We start from the raw sequence: 13,586 nt of genomic DNA on the forward strand, positions 1-13,586 counted from the left end.
GTCAGGTGGTAAGTTGATTCACAGTAAACTTAAATGGCATTTCCAAGAGAGCATCTTTTGAAGTGACACTTGAACACATTTGACATAAATGATGCATATAGAACTCAGTGATCCCTCCATAGATGAAGTTTTTGTTAAGTTGCTAAGATACAAAAAAGGTGAGTAACATGTGCTGTGTATTAGTCTAGTTTGAGAATGAAAGACTGGAGAAGTAATAAAAATACATTTGTAAGATTAGCAGGGGTAAGCAGTTAGCAAGAGGAGAGTTTGCTGGCTGCATTGTTGGATTTTAATCAGTTTATTTAGCAACATGTATGATTGGAAGAGAAATACTTTGTGACTGATAGGTAGATTTTTTTTCTTTGTTTAGGAAACAGATTTCATTTATTTTTATTTTCTATTTATTGTTTTTTAAATTATTATGACCTATCTTTTTTAAATTTCTCTTTTTTCATTTATTCACTTTATATATCAATTGCTGCCCTCATCCCAGTCACTCTTTCCCACAATTCCTCCTCCCTCCCTTGCTATTTCCCCCTCCCATAGTCCTTTCCTCATCCTTCCTTCCCCTTCTCCTCTTTTCCTCCCCCAGGTATCTCCCCACCCTGGCATATCAAGTCTCTGCATGGCTAGATGCTTCCTCTCCTACTGAGGGCAGACAAGGCAGCCAGCTAGAATAATATCTTCCACAAAAGGCAACAGCTTTTGGGATAGCCCCCCACTCCATTTGTTTGGGACCCACATGAAGACATGTGAAGCATATCTGCTGCATATGTTATAAGAGGCCTAGGTCCAGCCCGTACATGCTCTTTGGTTTGTGGTTCGGTCTCTAAGACCCCCCAAGGGGACAGTTTAGCTGACTCTGTTAGTCTTCCTGTGGAGTTCCTATCCCCTCGGAGGGCCCTCAATCCTTCCCCCAACTGTTCCCTAAGAGTCCCCAAGTTCCATCCAGTGTTTGACTGTGGGTCTCTGTATCCCTCTGAGTCAGCTGCTGGGTGGAACATCTCAGAGGGCAGCCTTGCTAGACTCCTGGCTGCAAGCATAAGAGTATCATTAATATTGTCAGGGATTAGTGCTTATCCATGGGATAGGTCTCTAGTTGGGCCACTTATTGCTTGGCCATTCTCCTAGTCTCTGCTTCAAGCCCTGTTCCTACATGTCTTGTAGACAAGATAGATTTTGGTTTGAAAGTTTTGTGGATGGGTTGGTGTACCTATTGCTCCACTGTGGTTTTTGCCTTGCTACAGGGGGTGGCCTCTTCAAGTTCCATATCCCCATGCTTTGAGTAACAGCTAAAGTCACCCCCATTGATCCTTGGGTGCCTTCCCTATCCCAGGTCTCTGTCATGTCCTGGAGATGCTCCCTTCCTCCCCACCCCCACCAGTTGCAGATTTCCATTCATTCTCATGGCCATTTGGCCATCTCTCCTGTCCTTCCCCACACTTGATCCTGAAACACCCTCTATCCTCTCTCCCAGCCAGTTTCCTCCCTCCCTCTGCCTCCTATGACTATTTTATTTCTCCTTCTTAGTGGGTTACTTCACTCAGGATGATATCCTCAAGTTTTATTTACTTGTCTGCAAAATTCATAATTTGTTTTTAATAGCTGAATAGTATTCCATTGTGTAGATGTACAGCATTTTCTTTATCCATTCTTTAGTTGAGGGACATCTAGGTTGTTTCCAGTTTCTGGCTATTATGAATAAAGCTGCTATGAACATAGTTGAGCAAGTATTCCTGTGGTAAAGTAGGGCATCTTATGACCAGGAATTAGTATAGCTGGGTCTTGAGGTAGAAGTACTCTCAGTCTTCTGAGAAATCGCTAAATTGATTTTAAAAGTGGTTGTACAAGTTTGCACTCCCACCAGCAATGGAAGAGTGTTCCCCTTGTTCCACATCCTCTAAACAGCATGTGCTATCATTTATTTTTTTTATCGTAGCCATTCAGCCTGGTGTAAGATGGAATCTCAGAGTTGTTTTAATTTGCATTTTTCTGATGACTAAGGACTTTAAACATTTCTTTGTTAGTTGGCTATTCAAGATTCCTCTGTTGAGAATTCTTTGTCTAGCTTTGTACCTCTTATTTATTTATTTGGTTGTTTTTGTTGTTTTTGTTTTTTCAAGGCAGGTCTCACTATATAGCACTGGTTGTTCTGGAACTCAATATATACTAGGCTGGCCTCGAACTCACAGAGCTCTATCTACCTGCTCTTCCTCCTTAGTTCTGCAACTAAAGGTGTGTGCCACCACACTCAGAAGTGATAGCTTTTCTAACACTTTTTTTTTCTCTTTCAATCTAAGCTTATTGCGGAAGAATTTTGTCTAAAAACATTTTCAAAGTTTGGACCACAGCCTGTCCAAGGTAAATTACATTCCACATGAAGCTTTTCATCTGTTTGAATTACTCAAGACTAGATATACTGCAAATACTTAGAGAAAACAAATGGGGATGGTTGTAGAATAAATTTAATCTAAAGTAAATATTAAATTTCCTATGTATAGTGATATACAATAATTATTATTAATACAGTTTTTATTTGCTGTCTTATCTAAATGAAATCTGACCTGAAAATTTTTATCAAAGCTTAGTAGATATTTTGAGACCATTGTCTAAAATATAAATGTCCCACTAAGGTATAAATCGTTATATAAAACATTTTTCTTTATGAAATATTTTATATTCTAAATTTTTAAAAGTAAGTTATTGAGAGGTCAACTATTTTACTAAAGGTTAAGTTTTATTTTGATTTTGACCATTTGAATGGATATTCTACTACTGTACATTTTGTTCAGAGAACTCAATTTTTTAATGTATTCACAGATAGCTGCTACTATGCCCTATAGAGGTGTGTATGTATGTATGTGTGCACTCGCACACGTATGTATGTGTTCATGTGTGAAAGGGTGCATGTGTGGGTATGTTGCTTGCCCACAACCCAGTCTTGTGGGAATATTTTTTTTTTCAATTAAAGTTCCTTTCTGTCAAGTTGGTATAAAACTAGCCAGCAGTTTCATAAGAGTTGACTAAATTATATGACTAATGTGTGCTTATAAAGAATTTTTTAGAAGAAACATTATTCCAATTTTAATAAATACTTTCATGTTTTGATATATTTTCTTGTCATAACATGCTCAATGAGTTTGAATGAGGATATATTATAAACAGTTTTTTATACACAATATAATATCATGAACATTTTCTAATAAATTTTTCTTTGAAGTTGAATTTAATGTTAGCCTTTCATTGTGAACTACCATTTAATTTTTTCTTTCTCCTTGTAACAATGAATACTTCTTGGAAGAGATTGATTTAAATTATATTAGTACATAGTAAAAATCCTGAGTTGCAGAGTGTGCTGGACAAGAAAGAAAGTAGCTCCTCTGGCTGTGGGGGAGCTTAACCAGAGGGAACGTTACAGAGGTGGAAAATGGGGTGACAAAGGGTTTCGATAAGGGATGGGGGATACAGACTATTTGACATGCAGTATTTTTTTTTTATTGAAGTTTAGCTATTTTCTAGAACTTTGAGGGGGGTGTTAGGTTATCCAGTTCTTGTGACAGCTTCATACATGTATATAATGCATCCTATAAATCTACTACTGTACAATTGATCAAGAGAACTCAAGTTTTTAATATATTCACAGATAGCTGCTACTGTGCCCTAGAGGTGTGTATGTGTGTGTGGGCGTGTGCATGTGTGTGCACGCTCATGTGAAAAGGGCGCATGTGTGGGTACACAGTAAACCTATGTGTATGCCAAAGAACAACTTCAGGTGTCATCCTCAGAAATATTCTTACTTGTCATGGAGCTAACCATTAGGTTATACTGGCTGGTCAGCATGCCTCAGGGATCTGCTAGTCTCTGCTTCCCCAGTAATGCGATTACAATCTCACGCCACCATTCCTGGCAGTTTTATATGTGTTAAGGATCCAATTCAGTCCTCATGTTTGTGAAACAAGAACTAACCTATGGAGCTACATTCCCAAAACCATTATCTTAGATATTAGTCTTATTTTTTAAAAAGCATTGATATTTGCTAAAAAATTTAAAAGTTTGAAAGGTTGCCAGTGATTTTGAAATGAAAAAGTACCATTCTTGAAGACTTTTAGCGCTAAAGATTCAATGTAAAGAATTACTAGAAAAGAATTTTGCTTGTCTTTTCATGCAGGTAAAAGACCAGCATCAGGACAAGGCGCCAGTCCTTTTGTCCCTGCTCAGAAAATCACAAAGCCTGCTGCTAAATACGGAGTGCCTTTAACATATAAGAAGTACGGAGATAAAAAGTTACTTGAAAAAAAAACACCCCCAAAACATAAACAGGTAAGATCCTTTTACAAACTGCTTAATTTCAAGTTCAGCGTGACCCCATTTCATAACAGCTCCATGAGTTATCGTGATACTCAGAGTGGTCTTTATTTCCTTATGAAGGAAAGTTGTTCTACCTCATCCATCCTCTCTACTTAGGGGCCTTACTTACTTAGGGGCATTGGACAGCCATTAAGTAGATCCACTGAGTAAACAACCGGTGTGATAGAAAAGGGACCATTATAAAGGAAATCGTTCTTGTTTTATTGTATGCATAGAAGTAAGTACCTGTGGTATTGTTGTAAAACACTAGGACATTTGTGTATTTCAGAATTCATAGTTAAATAAGTCAAAAGCTTAGAGCTATATAAAGAACATGGTCATATGTGTGACAGTCTCCCAGCTCAGATTCAAAAATTAAGGTCTAAAACAGAGTAGCATGCCTGAGATCACAGTTACAGGACATTGGCATTTTTTTTAAATTAAGTAAATTATCCTAAAATAGTTTAAAATGATTACAAAAAAAAAATCAGTCATTCAAGGTACATATATAAATTAACATAGAGTCAGGAGACAGAAGCTACATAATAATTCGAATATGGAAATTTTAATGTAAATTATTATTAGCTAGTTTTGAGAATTAGCCATTAAATGTGTCAGGAGGAATATAATATGGGAATGACAGATATAGGAATTAGCTGCTACTTCTTGTACTAAGAGAATACTCAAAGAACACAAAAATTAAAGATTCCCCAATCCCATTCTTGAAGTTAATTCAGACCTTATTTTGATGGGGCATGGCTGTAAGCCTGTTTGTGGTGACATCCACTACAGGGCCATAGTCTGGTACTATCTTTTTAAATTCTTTTTAAAAACAAAACAGAAAAGAAAAGATCTACCAGTAATATTGAGGTGCGAAGATTAGGGTATGATCAGAGCCTTAGAGAATCTTTAAGAAAAGTGCTGGAGTTAAAGGCGCATGTGCACTACTGCCTGCCGGGTCTTTGGTAGTAAACTAACTGCTACAGAGCTGAGGCCCCCTGGGAAGCTTCTAGATGTTAGTAAAGTATACTAAGAAACCTAGGTAGTTGGCATACTGAGAGGCCTCCTGGAAGGCAGGTGGAATATGCCTAGTGCTGCTGAGCTTGCTGCAAAGCTGATTGGCTACCAGCAGAGATCTGGAGGAAGCCGAAGTCTGTGTGATAATGCTGAAATTCAGCTGCAAACTGACAGGATATCAGCACTTTTGCAAGTTCCTTTAGAAGTGAGTGACACAGTGTGTTCCCACATGCTGCGGTAACAGAAGAAAAGTACCGAGCAGTGTCCTAAATGGGCACTTTATATGCAGTGGTGCACAAACATACACATGCAGGCAAAGCAATCATACACAGAAAAGTAAAAATAAAATCTTAAAAGTACAAATAAAGACAAGATGGGGCTGGAGAGATGGCTCAGCAGTTAAGAACAGTGACTGCTCTTCCAGAGGTCCTGAGTTCAATTCCAGCAACCACATGGTGGCTCACAACCATCTGTAATGGGATCTGATGCCCTCTTCTGGTGTGTCTGAAGACAGCTACAGTGTACTCATCATATATATAAAATAATTAAATAAATCTTTTTTTTAAAAAAAAGACAAGATAATTTTTCTAACATGAGTTTCACTAAAATGTTGGATGCCATTTCTCTGAAAAGAATTAAAGCTTCAAAATGATTTGATACCTAAGTTACCACCCATTCATTCATTTATTCAATAAATATTTATGGAAAGCTTATTGCAGGCCAGGACATATTTTTAGTGACAATTTATGGTGACCAATATAACAAAATCTTCATACTAGTGAGGTTTATCCACATAGGAGAAATACTATTCTTAAACCAATAAGCATTTGCTGGTCATAATGTGGAGACAAAGAAAGCACAGTAGGTTCCAATGTAGATGACAAATATGGAAGAGAGGTGGCTGTTATTGATACTGTATAATCACAAAGGGAACTGTGAGCAGACACTGTCTTTAGTTATCTTTTATTCTTTTCTATTACTGTGATAAACCATCATGAACAAGCCATCTTAGTGTTTAATCTGGGTAATGGTTTCATAGGGCAGAGTGCAGGGACAACAGAGAGCTCACATCTGGTCCACAGCCATGAGGCAGAGAGACAACAGCAGAACTCACCAGAGTCTTTTGAAACCTCAAAACCTGCCCCCAGAGACACACCTCTTCCAACAAAGCCATACATACATCCTAATCCTTTCTAAGCAGTCCCATCCACCACAGGGCAAAATTTCAAATATATGTGCCTATGGTAGCCATTTTCACTCAAAATATCACAGGCATGGAAGAAAACAGCAAGAAAAAACCCATAGTTTTGCAAGCAGCACCGAGCATGTTGACAGTAAAGACAGATTAGATCAGGGCTGCCGTCCACCAACATGGAAGAAGTAGGAACTGAGGCTCCGAGAGGTCAGAAGGCTGTCGGAGGGCTATGAGGAGCACCCGACTGCCAAGAGGCCAGTTGACAGAGATTAAAAACTGAGCTTCACTGTAACACAGCGGTCAGTCTTCTCAGCTCTCAACACGTGGAAGCAGAGAAACCAGTTAGGACATTGTTACCTATATGAGAACGAAAGTGGCTAGAACTAAAGCAGAAGAAATGATAGGAAACAACTCAGTATATTGTGAAGGCAGAGCTGAAGCATGTGGTGCCAAAAGAGCAGTCACTGGTGACTACCAGGCGTTTTGGAACAAATGAAGGATAGAGCTGATGTTTACAGGAATAAGGATATTGCCAGAATGCTCAACAGTAAGGTGAGAAACAAGGTAAATAAATGAGCTGAGTAAAATATAAAATATATGCACTATATCATCTTTTTGGGATCCCAAAGCAATCTAAAATTATGACAATATTAGGAAACCCGTGAGTGAGTCAGATGTCAAACTCTTTAAAAAGAACATGGGTTTGCAGATGACTCTACTACAGCACAGAAGCAGGTAATACAGAGTCTAGAAGGAATTCATGATCGCTGAAGCAGGGAGGGTCTGCTGTCAATAAGAAAAGCATTACCACAATACCTAGAGCCAGTTGTAGGAAAAAGACACCACATAAGAAGACTAGAGAGTTTAGGGACAAGCCAGGCTCCGGAGAAAAATGAGCAAGGATTATCTTTAAAGGTTTGGCATACAAGAAACTTTGTGGTTGAAGACCTTAAGAACTACCAAAGATCTGGCAGGCAGCAGTGCACACGCTCCTTTAACTCCAGCACTCTAGGCTGAGCCAGGTGGATCTCTGTGAGTTCCAGACAGCCAGGGTTACACAGAAAAATTTGTTTTAGAAACCAAACAGAAAAGAAAAGATCTAGCATAATACTGCGGTGTGAAGATTAGGGTATGGTCAGAGTCTTAGAGAATCTTAAAGAAGAAGACTTAGGAAGGTCTTCAGTCCTTGCTTTCTTTTGATGACCAACGAGAGAAAAGGATCCCATGGCTCTGGACCATTTCTGAATAAAACTGATAATGCCAGTATGCCAGTTACCTTGTCCTGTATACAGCCCTGCTTCCACTACTGCAGCTGGGCATGCCACCGGTTTTCCTTTGCTCACTAGCACATTAGCAGATGATGGAGGAGACACTGCTGGAGACACTCCTAAATTCAGCTGAGCACGCCCTCCCTGTGAGCATGCTGTCCTGTTTTGTTTGGTCTGTTCCCTCCTCTCCTTTTGAGTGCTTTTTCCCCTTTGCCTTCTGTAGGCTCAAGTCCCTTGCATATCACACCGGTTTTCTTCTGAGCCCCTGCTGGGGAAATCCTTATGACCTCCTCTCTTGACATTTTACTCTGGTAGGGGGACAACAGCCTGCAGGAGCCACTTGTTTACTGTGCGTGCTCTCGCTTTCCACTCTACATTAACAGATAGGACACTGCCACACTGGCAGCAGGGGCATTTGTATTAAAGTTTCCCAGTGATCAATGGGATAGAAATGTCATAAGTACGCTACTACTCTTTTCCACACACAGACGTCTTTCATTTTTTTCTCAATGTATCTTCTGCCTCTCCTGATGAAAAATAGGGCAAATTTCCTTGTCGGAACTTCTTCGGTACTTTATGTGCATTCTTTTAATGTCATGTTTATTAGAATGTCATCTCTATAGACAGTTTTATACATGTTTGCACAAAACAATAAGTTTCTTGGTGTTTTAAATGAATAAATGATTGAATGAATTCAATTCCTATCAGGAAAGCAATTCCCTTTATTTTCTAACTATACTAAATAGGATGAAAGAACGAATAAAAGCCCTACTCTTAGGCACAAGTAAACCAGTGTTCTGTGAGATGTTTCTTCATTTGTGTGTGGTTTATAATGTATGTGGTGTATGTGTATATGTGATGTATGTGTGTATATGGTGGCCAGCCATCACATTCAGGTAACTTCTGTCTCTCTACATTTTATTTTTTGAGACAAGGTCTCTCAGAAAGCCAGAAACTCACTGTTTTGACTAGGTTACTGGCCCACAGCCTCTGAGGTTACAGATAAGCACCAGAAAGCCTGGCTTTTACATGGGTTCTGCGGACACAAGGATCAAACTTATGTCTTCCTTCTGCACAGTAGCACCCTACCCACTGAGTCATTTCCCATTCAGGGGTTTTATTGTTAATGCTTTATACAGACTATTTCAGTGTGGAGTAATAAGTAAAAAACAACTTTTGAAATAGATTTTTTGTATAGATAGATAATTTGGGTGATAACAATTTGGTTTCTAGTGAAGCACATTGATATTTGAAGTTATTTTAGTATAATGATGATGTCATTTTTTCCATGAAGTATTTTCATAAATTTGAAATAGACTTAGTATGCTTTTGACAACTGTGAAGAATAAAAGAAGGGAGAAACACATTTTCAGTATCCAAATAGTGCGTTTTTTTAACCGAATTCTGGTATTTTGCTTGTTATCATCATAGTTGTATTATAGTCTATTGCTATGAAATCAGTTACGTTGACTTCACTGCTACAAATATGTTTTTAAAAAAATTTTACATTACATACCAAAATTTCTTTACAAACATGTTTTATTTTTCCTAAATATATTTTTTAAAAATACTAATTAAAAGTAAATTTATTTCATAGATAATTTTCAAGACATGTTTATTCTAAATAGTATTTACATATGCAACTCATGTTTAACACTTGTAATATAGACGTGCATAACTTGTCTGACTTCTTGGGGATAAAACTCATGTTGGCCATGGGTAAGAGAGGGCCGACATATGTACGTGTTTTAATCAGTAAGGAATACACACTCACGTGAACTTGTAGAAACAGGCTTGCTTTACCTCTTGGCCACACACCAGTCTGTGAGAAAGAAAGAAATGGTGAGCTAAGTAATAATGGTGGAAGGTCCCTTTTTGACCAGGACTGAAACCATGTGGTGCTTTTTGTTTAGCTGATGGAATCAAATAATGTGTTTTTGTTAATGCTTCCTTCAGTTTCAGTAAATATTCAATGTACGCAAACTGCATGCTGTGGGACCTTAGTATTCCTCGTACTAATATTCAGGATAACAGATTCCACCTGCTATAATATGGTTACCACCTGAGGCTACGGGTTTTTGGGTTTTAGGCAAGGTTATTACTTTTTAAATTTAAATTTTTAAATTGTTTTTTCGTTTTGTTATTTTCAAGACTGGATCTTTCTGTATAACAGCCTTGGCTGTCCTAGAACTCACCTTGTAGACCAGCTTGCCTGGAACTCACAGAGATCTTTTTGCCTCTGCCTCCTGAGTGCTGGAACTAAAGACATGTGCCACCAAGTCCAGCACTTTCTAAATTTTTTAAAGCAAATAAGCCTGATTTTTCTAAGCTAACCCATTGAAAACCAAATAGTAACCAACACTTGGGATGGTTATAACTTATTTTAAAAAGATTTAACCTAACACAAATTTACTGTACAACATAGACTATTTGCTTGATGACACAACACACTTACAATGGTAAAAATGATTTTATTCTGTATATTTTACTACAATAAAAGAGAATAGAAGTAAAATTATGAAAATTTTAAAGAATTATAGGAAAAAGTAAAAGCATAGCAATCAGATAGGAAACGTGTCAAGTGTTATAACACGGGAATAGACTAAGAAGAAGAGCACTTCTGTGGTGGTTTAGTTGTCTGAAGCAGCCTTTCACTGCCTCCTCAGCTCCCGGAGAGAACCGTTGCTCTCTCTCTCCTTCTGAAGAGCTGAGGTGCTGTCAGCTAGCAGCATACTGCCTGACTGGGAGATTTTAAATAAACACCTATTGCTGACTTTTCTTGAATTATTCCTTTTTAAATAATTTTTCTTAAGGCCATTTCCCCCAAACAAATATGAAACATCGTTTACATTCAAATTTGCAGTATTTTATTGGAGGTTTCCATGTTTTCACTGGGGTTCAGGAATTTCTTTAAGTCTGCTAACACTAAGCCACTAGAGGGCGCTCCGAGAGCGTATTTTAGCGTTGGGCTCACTTTTGTTTTTGTTTTTTTTAGGTGACAGAAAACAAAACAATTTCCTTAATATGGTATTTCTGTGTATCTCTTCAGTGTAGAAATAGCATTCTGAAAATAATCAGATGATCTCACAGGGCCAGCTTGGAAGTTTTATCCCATAAATACTCTTTATGTAAGGCGATAGAGAAGATCAAATAACTCATATAACCTATCGATAATATACAGCCATCTTAAACACCTTCTTTTGGGGGCTAGCAAACTCACAACAAAAGGCTGACAACCTGAGTTTTATTGCTTCTGGAGGAGGGGAGTCACTTTTCTTTGGGTGTGTACCCCTAATATGTTGCTGGTGATTCATTGGATAGCCCCACACCTATGAGTGTGTATGGGTTATTAGACTCAGTTATAAAAACAAAAAGGACAGATAGTTGAAATAGGTATATGTGTTGAAGGGGACCCAGGAGGAATTGGTGGGGAGAGATGGGAAGGAATGTACATGGATCAAAATTATGTTTTAGAGGGTAGAGGGTGGTACAAAAAGTGTTGGAGGTAAGAATTTGGGAGTATACATGATAAAAATATGTATATGTATATACATATAGATAATAATATGTATATACATATAAAATATGTATACTGAATACATATTCAATTTTTAAATATTTTTAAATAAAAATGATAAATTATTTTTAAACAAATCATTAAATAAAAATATTTTTAGAATATGTTGTGAAAACAAAACTAGTAGATGATACAGAAACCATTTTCATGATTTTTCTGAAGGTCATGTATCAGTTTGTTTAGTAAAAAGCATATCAAAAGTTAGTACAATAAATTTTGAAATAGTTATGACCATATTGGCTTTAATCTTTAATCATCCACAAATTTGTATTTTCCAAATGAGTATCTTATCTAATTTATCTAATTCATAGCTTTATTTTATTTTTTTTTATTTTTGTTCAGGCCCATCAAATTCCAGTGAAGAAAATGAATTCTGGAGAAGAAAGGAAGAAAATGTCTGAGGTATAAAGACACATCTGGTTATTTTAAAGCTTTTCAAAATAGTTCTTAAGACAACAGCAAACCCACTAACTAATGTCATAGTGCAGTGCTTCTCAACCTCCCTAATTGCAGGGACCCTTTCATTCAGTTCCTCATGTTGTGCTGATGCCCAACTGTAACGTTATTTTCATTGCTACTTTCTTACTGTAATTTTGTTACTGTTATGAACCATGATGTGATATCTGATATGCGATCTCTGTGAAAACACCATTTGATCTTCCCAGGGCTCAAAACTCACAGGTTGAGAACCACTGTTATAGTGCCTCTAACCCTTTCCACCTTGTTCTTTCAAATACTCACAATATCTTTGCTCTCTTCATTTCACTTCTCTTTATTTCTTTGGGTATACCTCTCTTGTTGATATATTTTTTTTGATGAAAATATAAAACGTGGAGATTATTGATAGAGCTGGGCGGTAGTGGTACACACCTTTAATTTCAGCACTCTGGAGGCAGAGGCAGGCAGATCTCTGAGTTTGAGGCCGGCCTGCTCTACAAAGCAAGTTCAGGACAATCAAGGCTACACAGAGAAACCCTGTCTCTAAATATATATATATACATATTGATATAAGTGTTCTCCTTTTGTTTAAGGAAGCAGCAAAAAAAAGAAGGTTGGAATTTATTGAGAAAGAAAAGAAGCAGAAGGATCAGGTAGTTGTTTCCCTTGTGTTTCTCCCTGTGCCTGGCTGTAGAGGATAAGAACCGGGTTCTGAGAGCGTGTCTGAACTGTTACAGATTAGGTTCCTGAAGGCTGAGCAGGTGAAGAGGCAAGAGAAGCAGCGGGTAAGACTCTCCAGTACAGCTGCCCCTCCCCACACGTGCCTTTGTAAGGAAGCACACTGATTTCAATGTTATTGCTAAATGTATTCTATGTGTTTTATATTAAGTAGTTGAAATGGTATTTTGTTTATTTTTCTTTCCCCAAAAGTTGGAGAGGATAAATAGGGCCAGGGAACAAGGCTGGAGGAATGTTTTAAGGGCTGGTGGAAGCGGTGAAGTAAAGGTAGGCATTTGATCCCAATAGAGCTAAACTGTTGTTTGTCTCCAGTTTCATCTTGTTCTGTGTATGACTAGCTACTTTCTTAGTATACCGATAATATTTATCTAGAATTCTGTAGCATTGATTATGGTTTATTTCTTATCTGTGGATATTTAATATGTAATATGATAAAGTAATTCATGTGTGACATTTATAAAATTGGTTAAACCTTTCATGTGGTGGCTGTAATACAGATTTTACCCCCCAGGGGAATCTCACAAATCAAATACAAAATCAAATATGCTCATTAGAATTTTTCACATAATCTCAAAAATTAAGTTCTCAACAGATTTCCTTGATTGGCCACTGCCAGACTCTCCAGGATAACTGTCCCCACACCTCCCGTGCTCTTCTGCCCTACTTATGCTGAGCCGCAGAGCTGACTTCCTCAGTGTGTGTGGCCTGCTGATGCTCCTGTCTCTCCACTCACCTTTCTCCATTGCCAACTCTCTCCTTTTCCTCAGGCACTCTGCCTCCATTCGTTTACCTGGATAAGCAGATTCTTCAGTTCACACATTCCCTTTGGGCCAATGTGATTGTGAAACCTTGGCAAGTTACCTTTTTTGATTTTATTTTTAAAGCCCAGAGCTTCTCTGCTTTCCCAGATAGAAATGTCTTCAGCCATTCTTGTTCTGTCAGCCTTCTCCTTCCCCTTTGCTTTCAGAAGCACTGGCCTATATTCATACTCATAAGCTGAATCCTG

General features: G+C 37.8%; 1 protein-coding gene across 11 annotated transcripts in view; it reads left to right on the forward strand.

Moving 5' to 3' along the window:
* Positions 1-13,586, forward strand: part of Nek1 (NIMA related kinase 1) — a 115,643-nt gene that overhangs the window by 26,072 nt on the left and 75,985 nt on the right. For 5 of the 11 annotated variants that reach the window (XM_076914180.1, XM_076914173.1, XM_034520356.2 and 2 more), the window contains exons 10-15: positions 2,301-2,361; positions 4,169-4,320; positions 11,747-11,806; positions 12,436-12,495; positions 12,580-12,627; positions 12,773-12,847. In XM_076914180.1, the coding sequence (XP_076770295.1) occupies positions 2,301-2,361; positions 4,169-4,320; positions 11,747-11,806; positions 12,436-12,495; positions 12,580-12,627; positions 12,773-12,847 (456 nt within the window). The remainder of the gene's footprint in view (positions 1-2,300; positions 2,362-4,168; positions 4,321-11,746; positions 11,807-12,435; positions 12,496-12,579; positions 12,628-12,772; positions 12,848-13,586) is intronic. The other 6 variants (XM_076914181.1, XM_076914172.1, XM_076914178.1 and 3 more) reach the window with 3 other exon arrangements.

This window comes from Arvicanthis niloticus, chromosome 16 (assembly GCF_011762505.2).
Source record: "Arvicanthis niloticus isolate mArvNil1 chromosome 16, mArvNil1.pat.X, whole genome shotgun sequence".
Classification (NCBI taxonomy): domain Eukaryota; kingdom Metazoa; phylum Chordata; class Mammalia; order Rodentia; family Muridae; genus Arvicanthis; species Arvicanthis niloticus.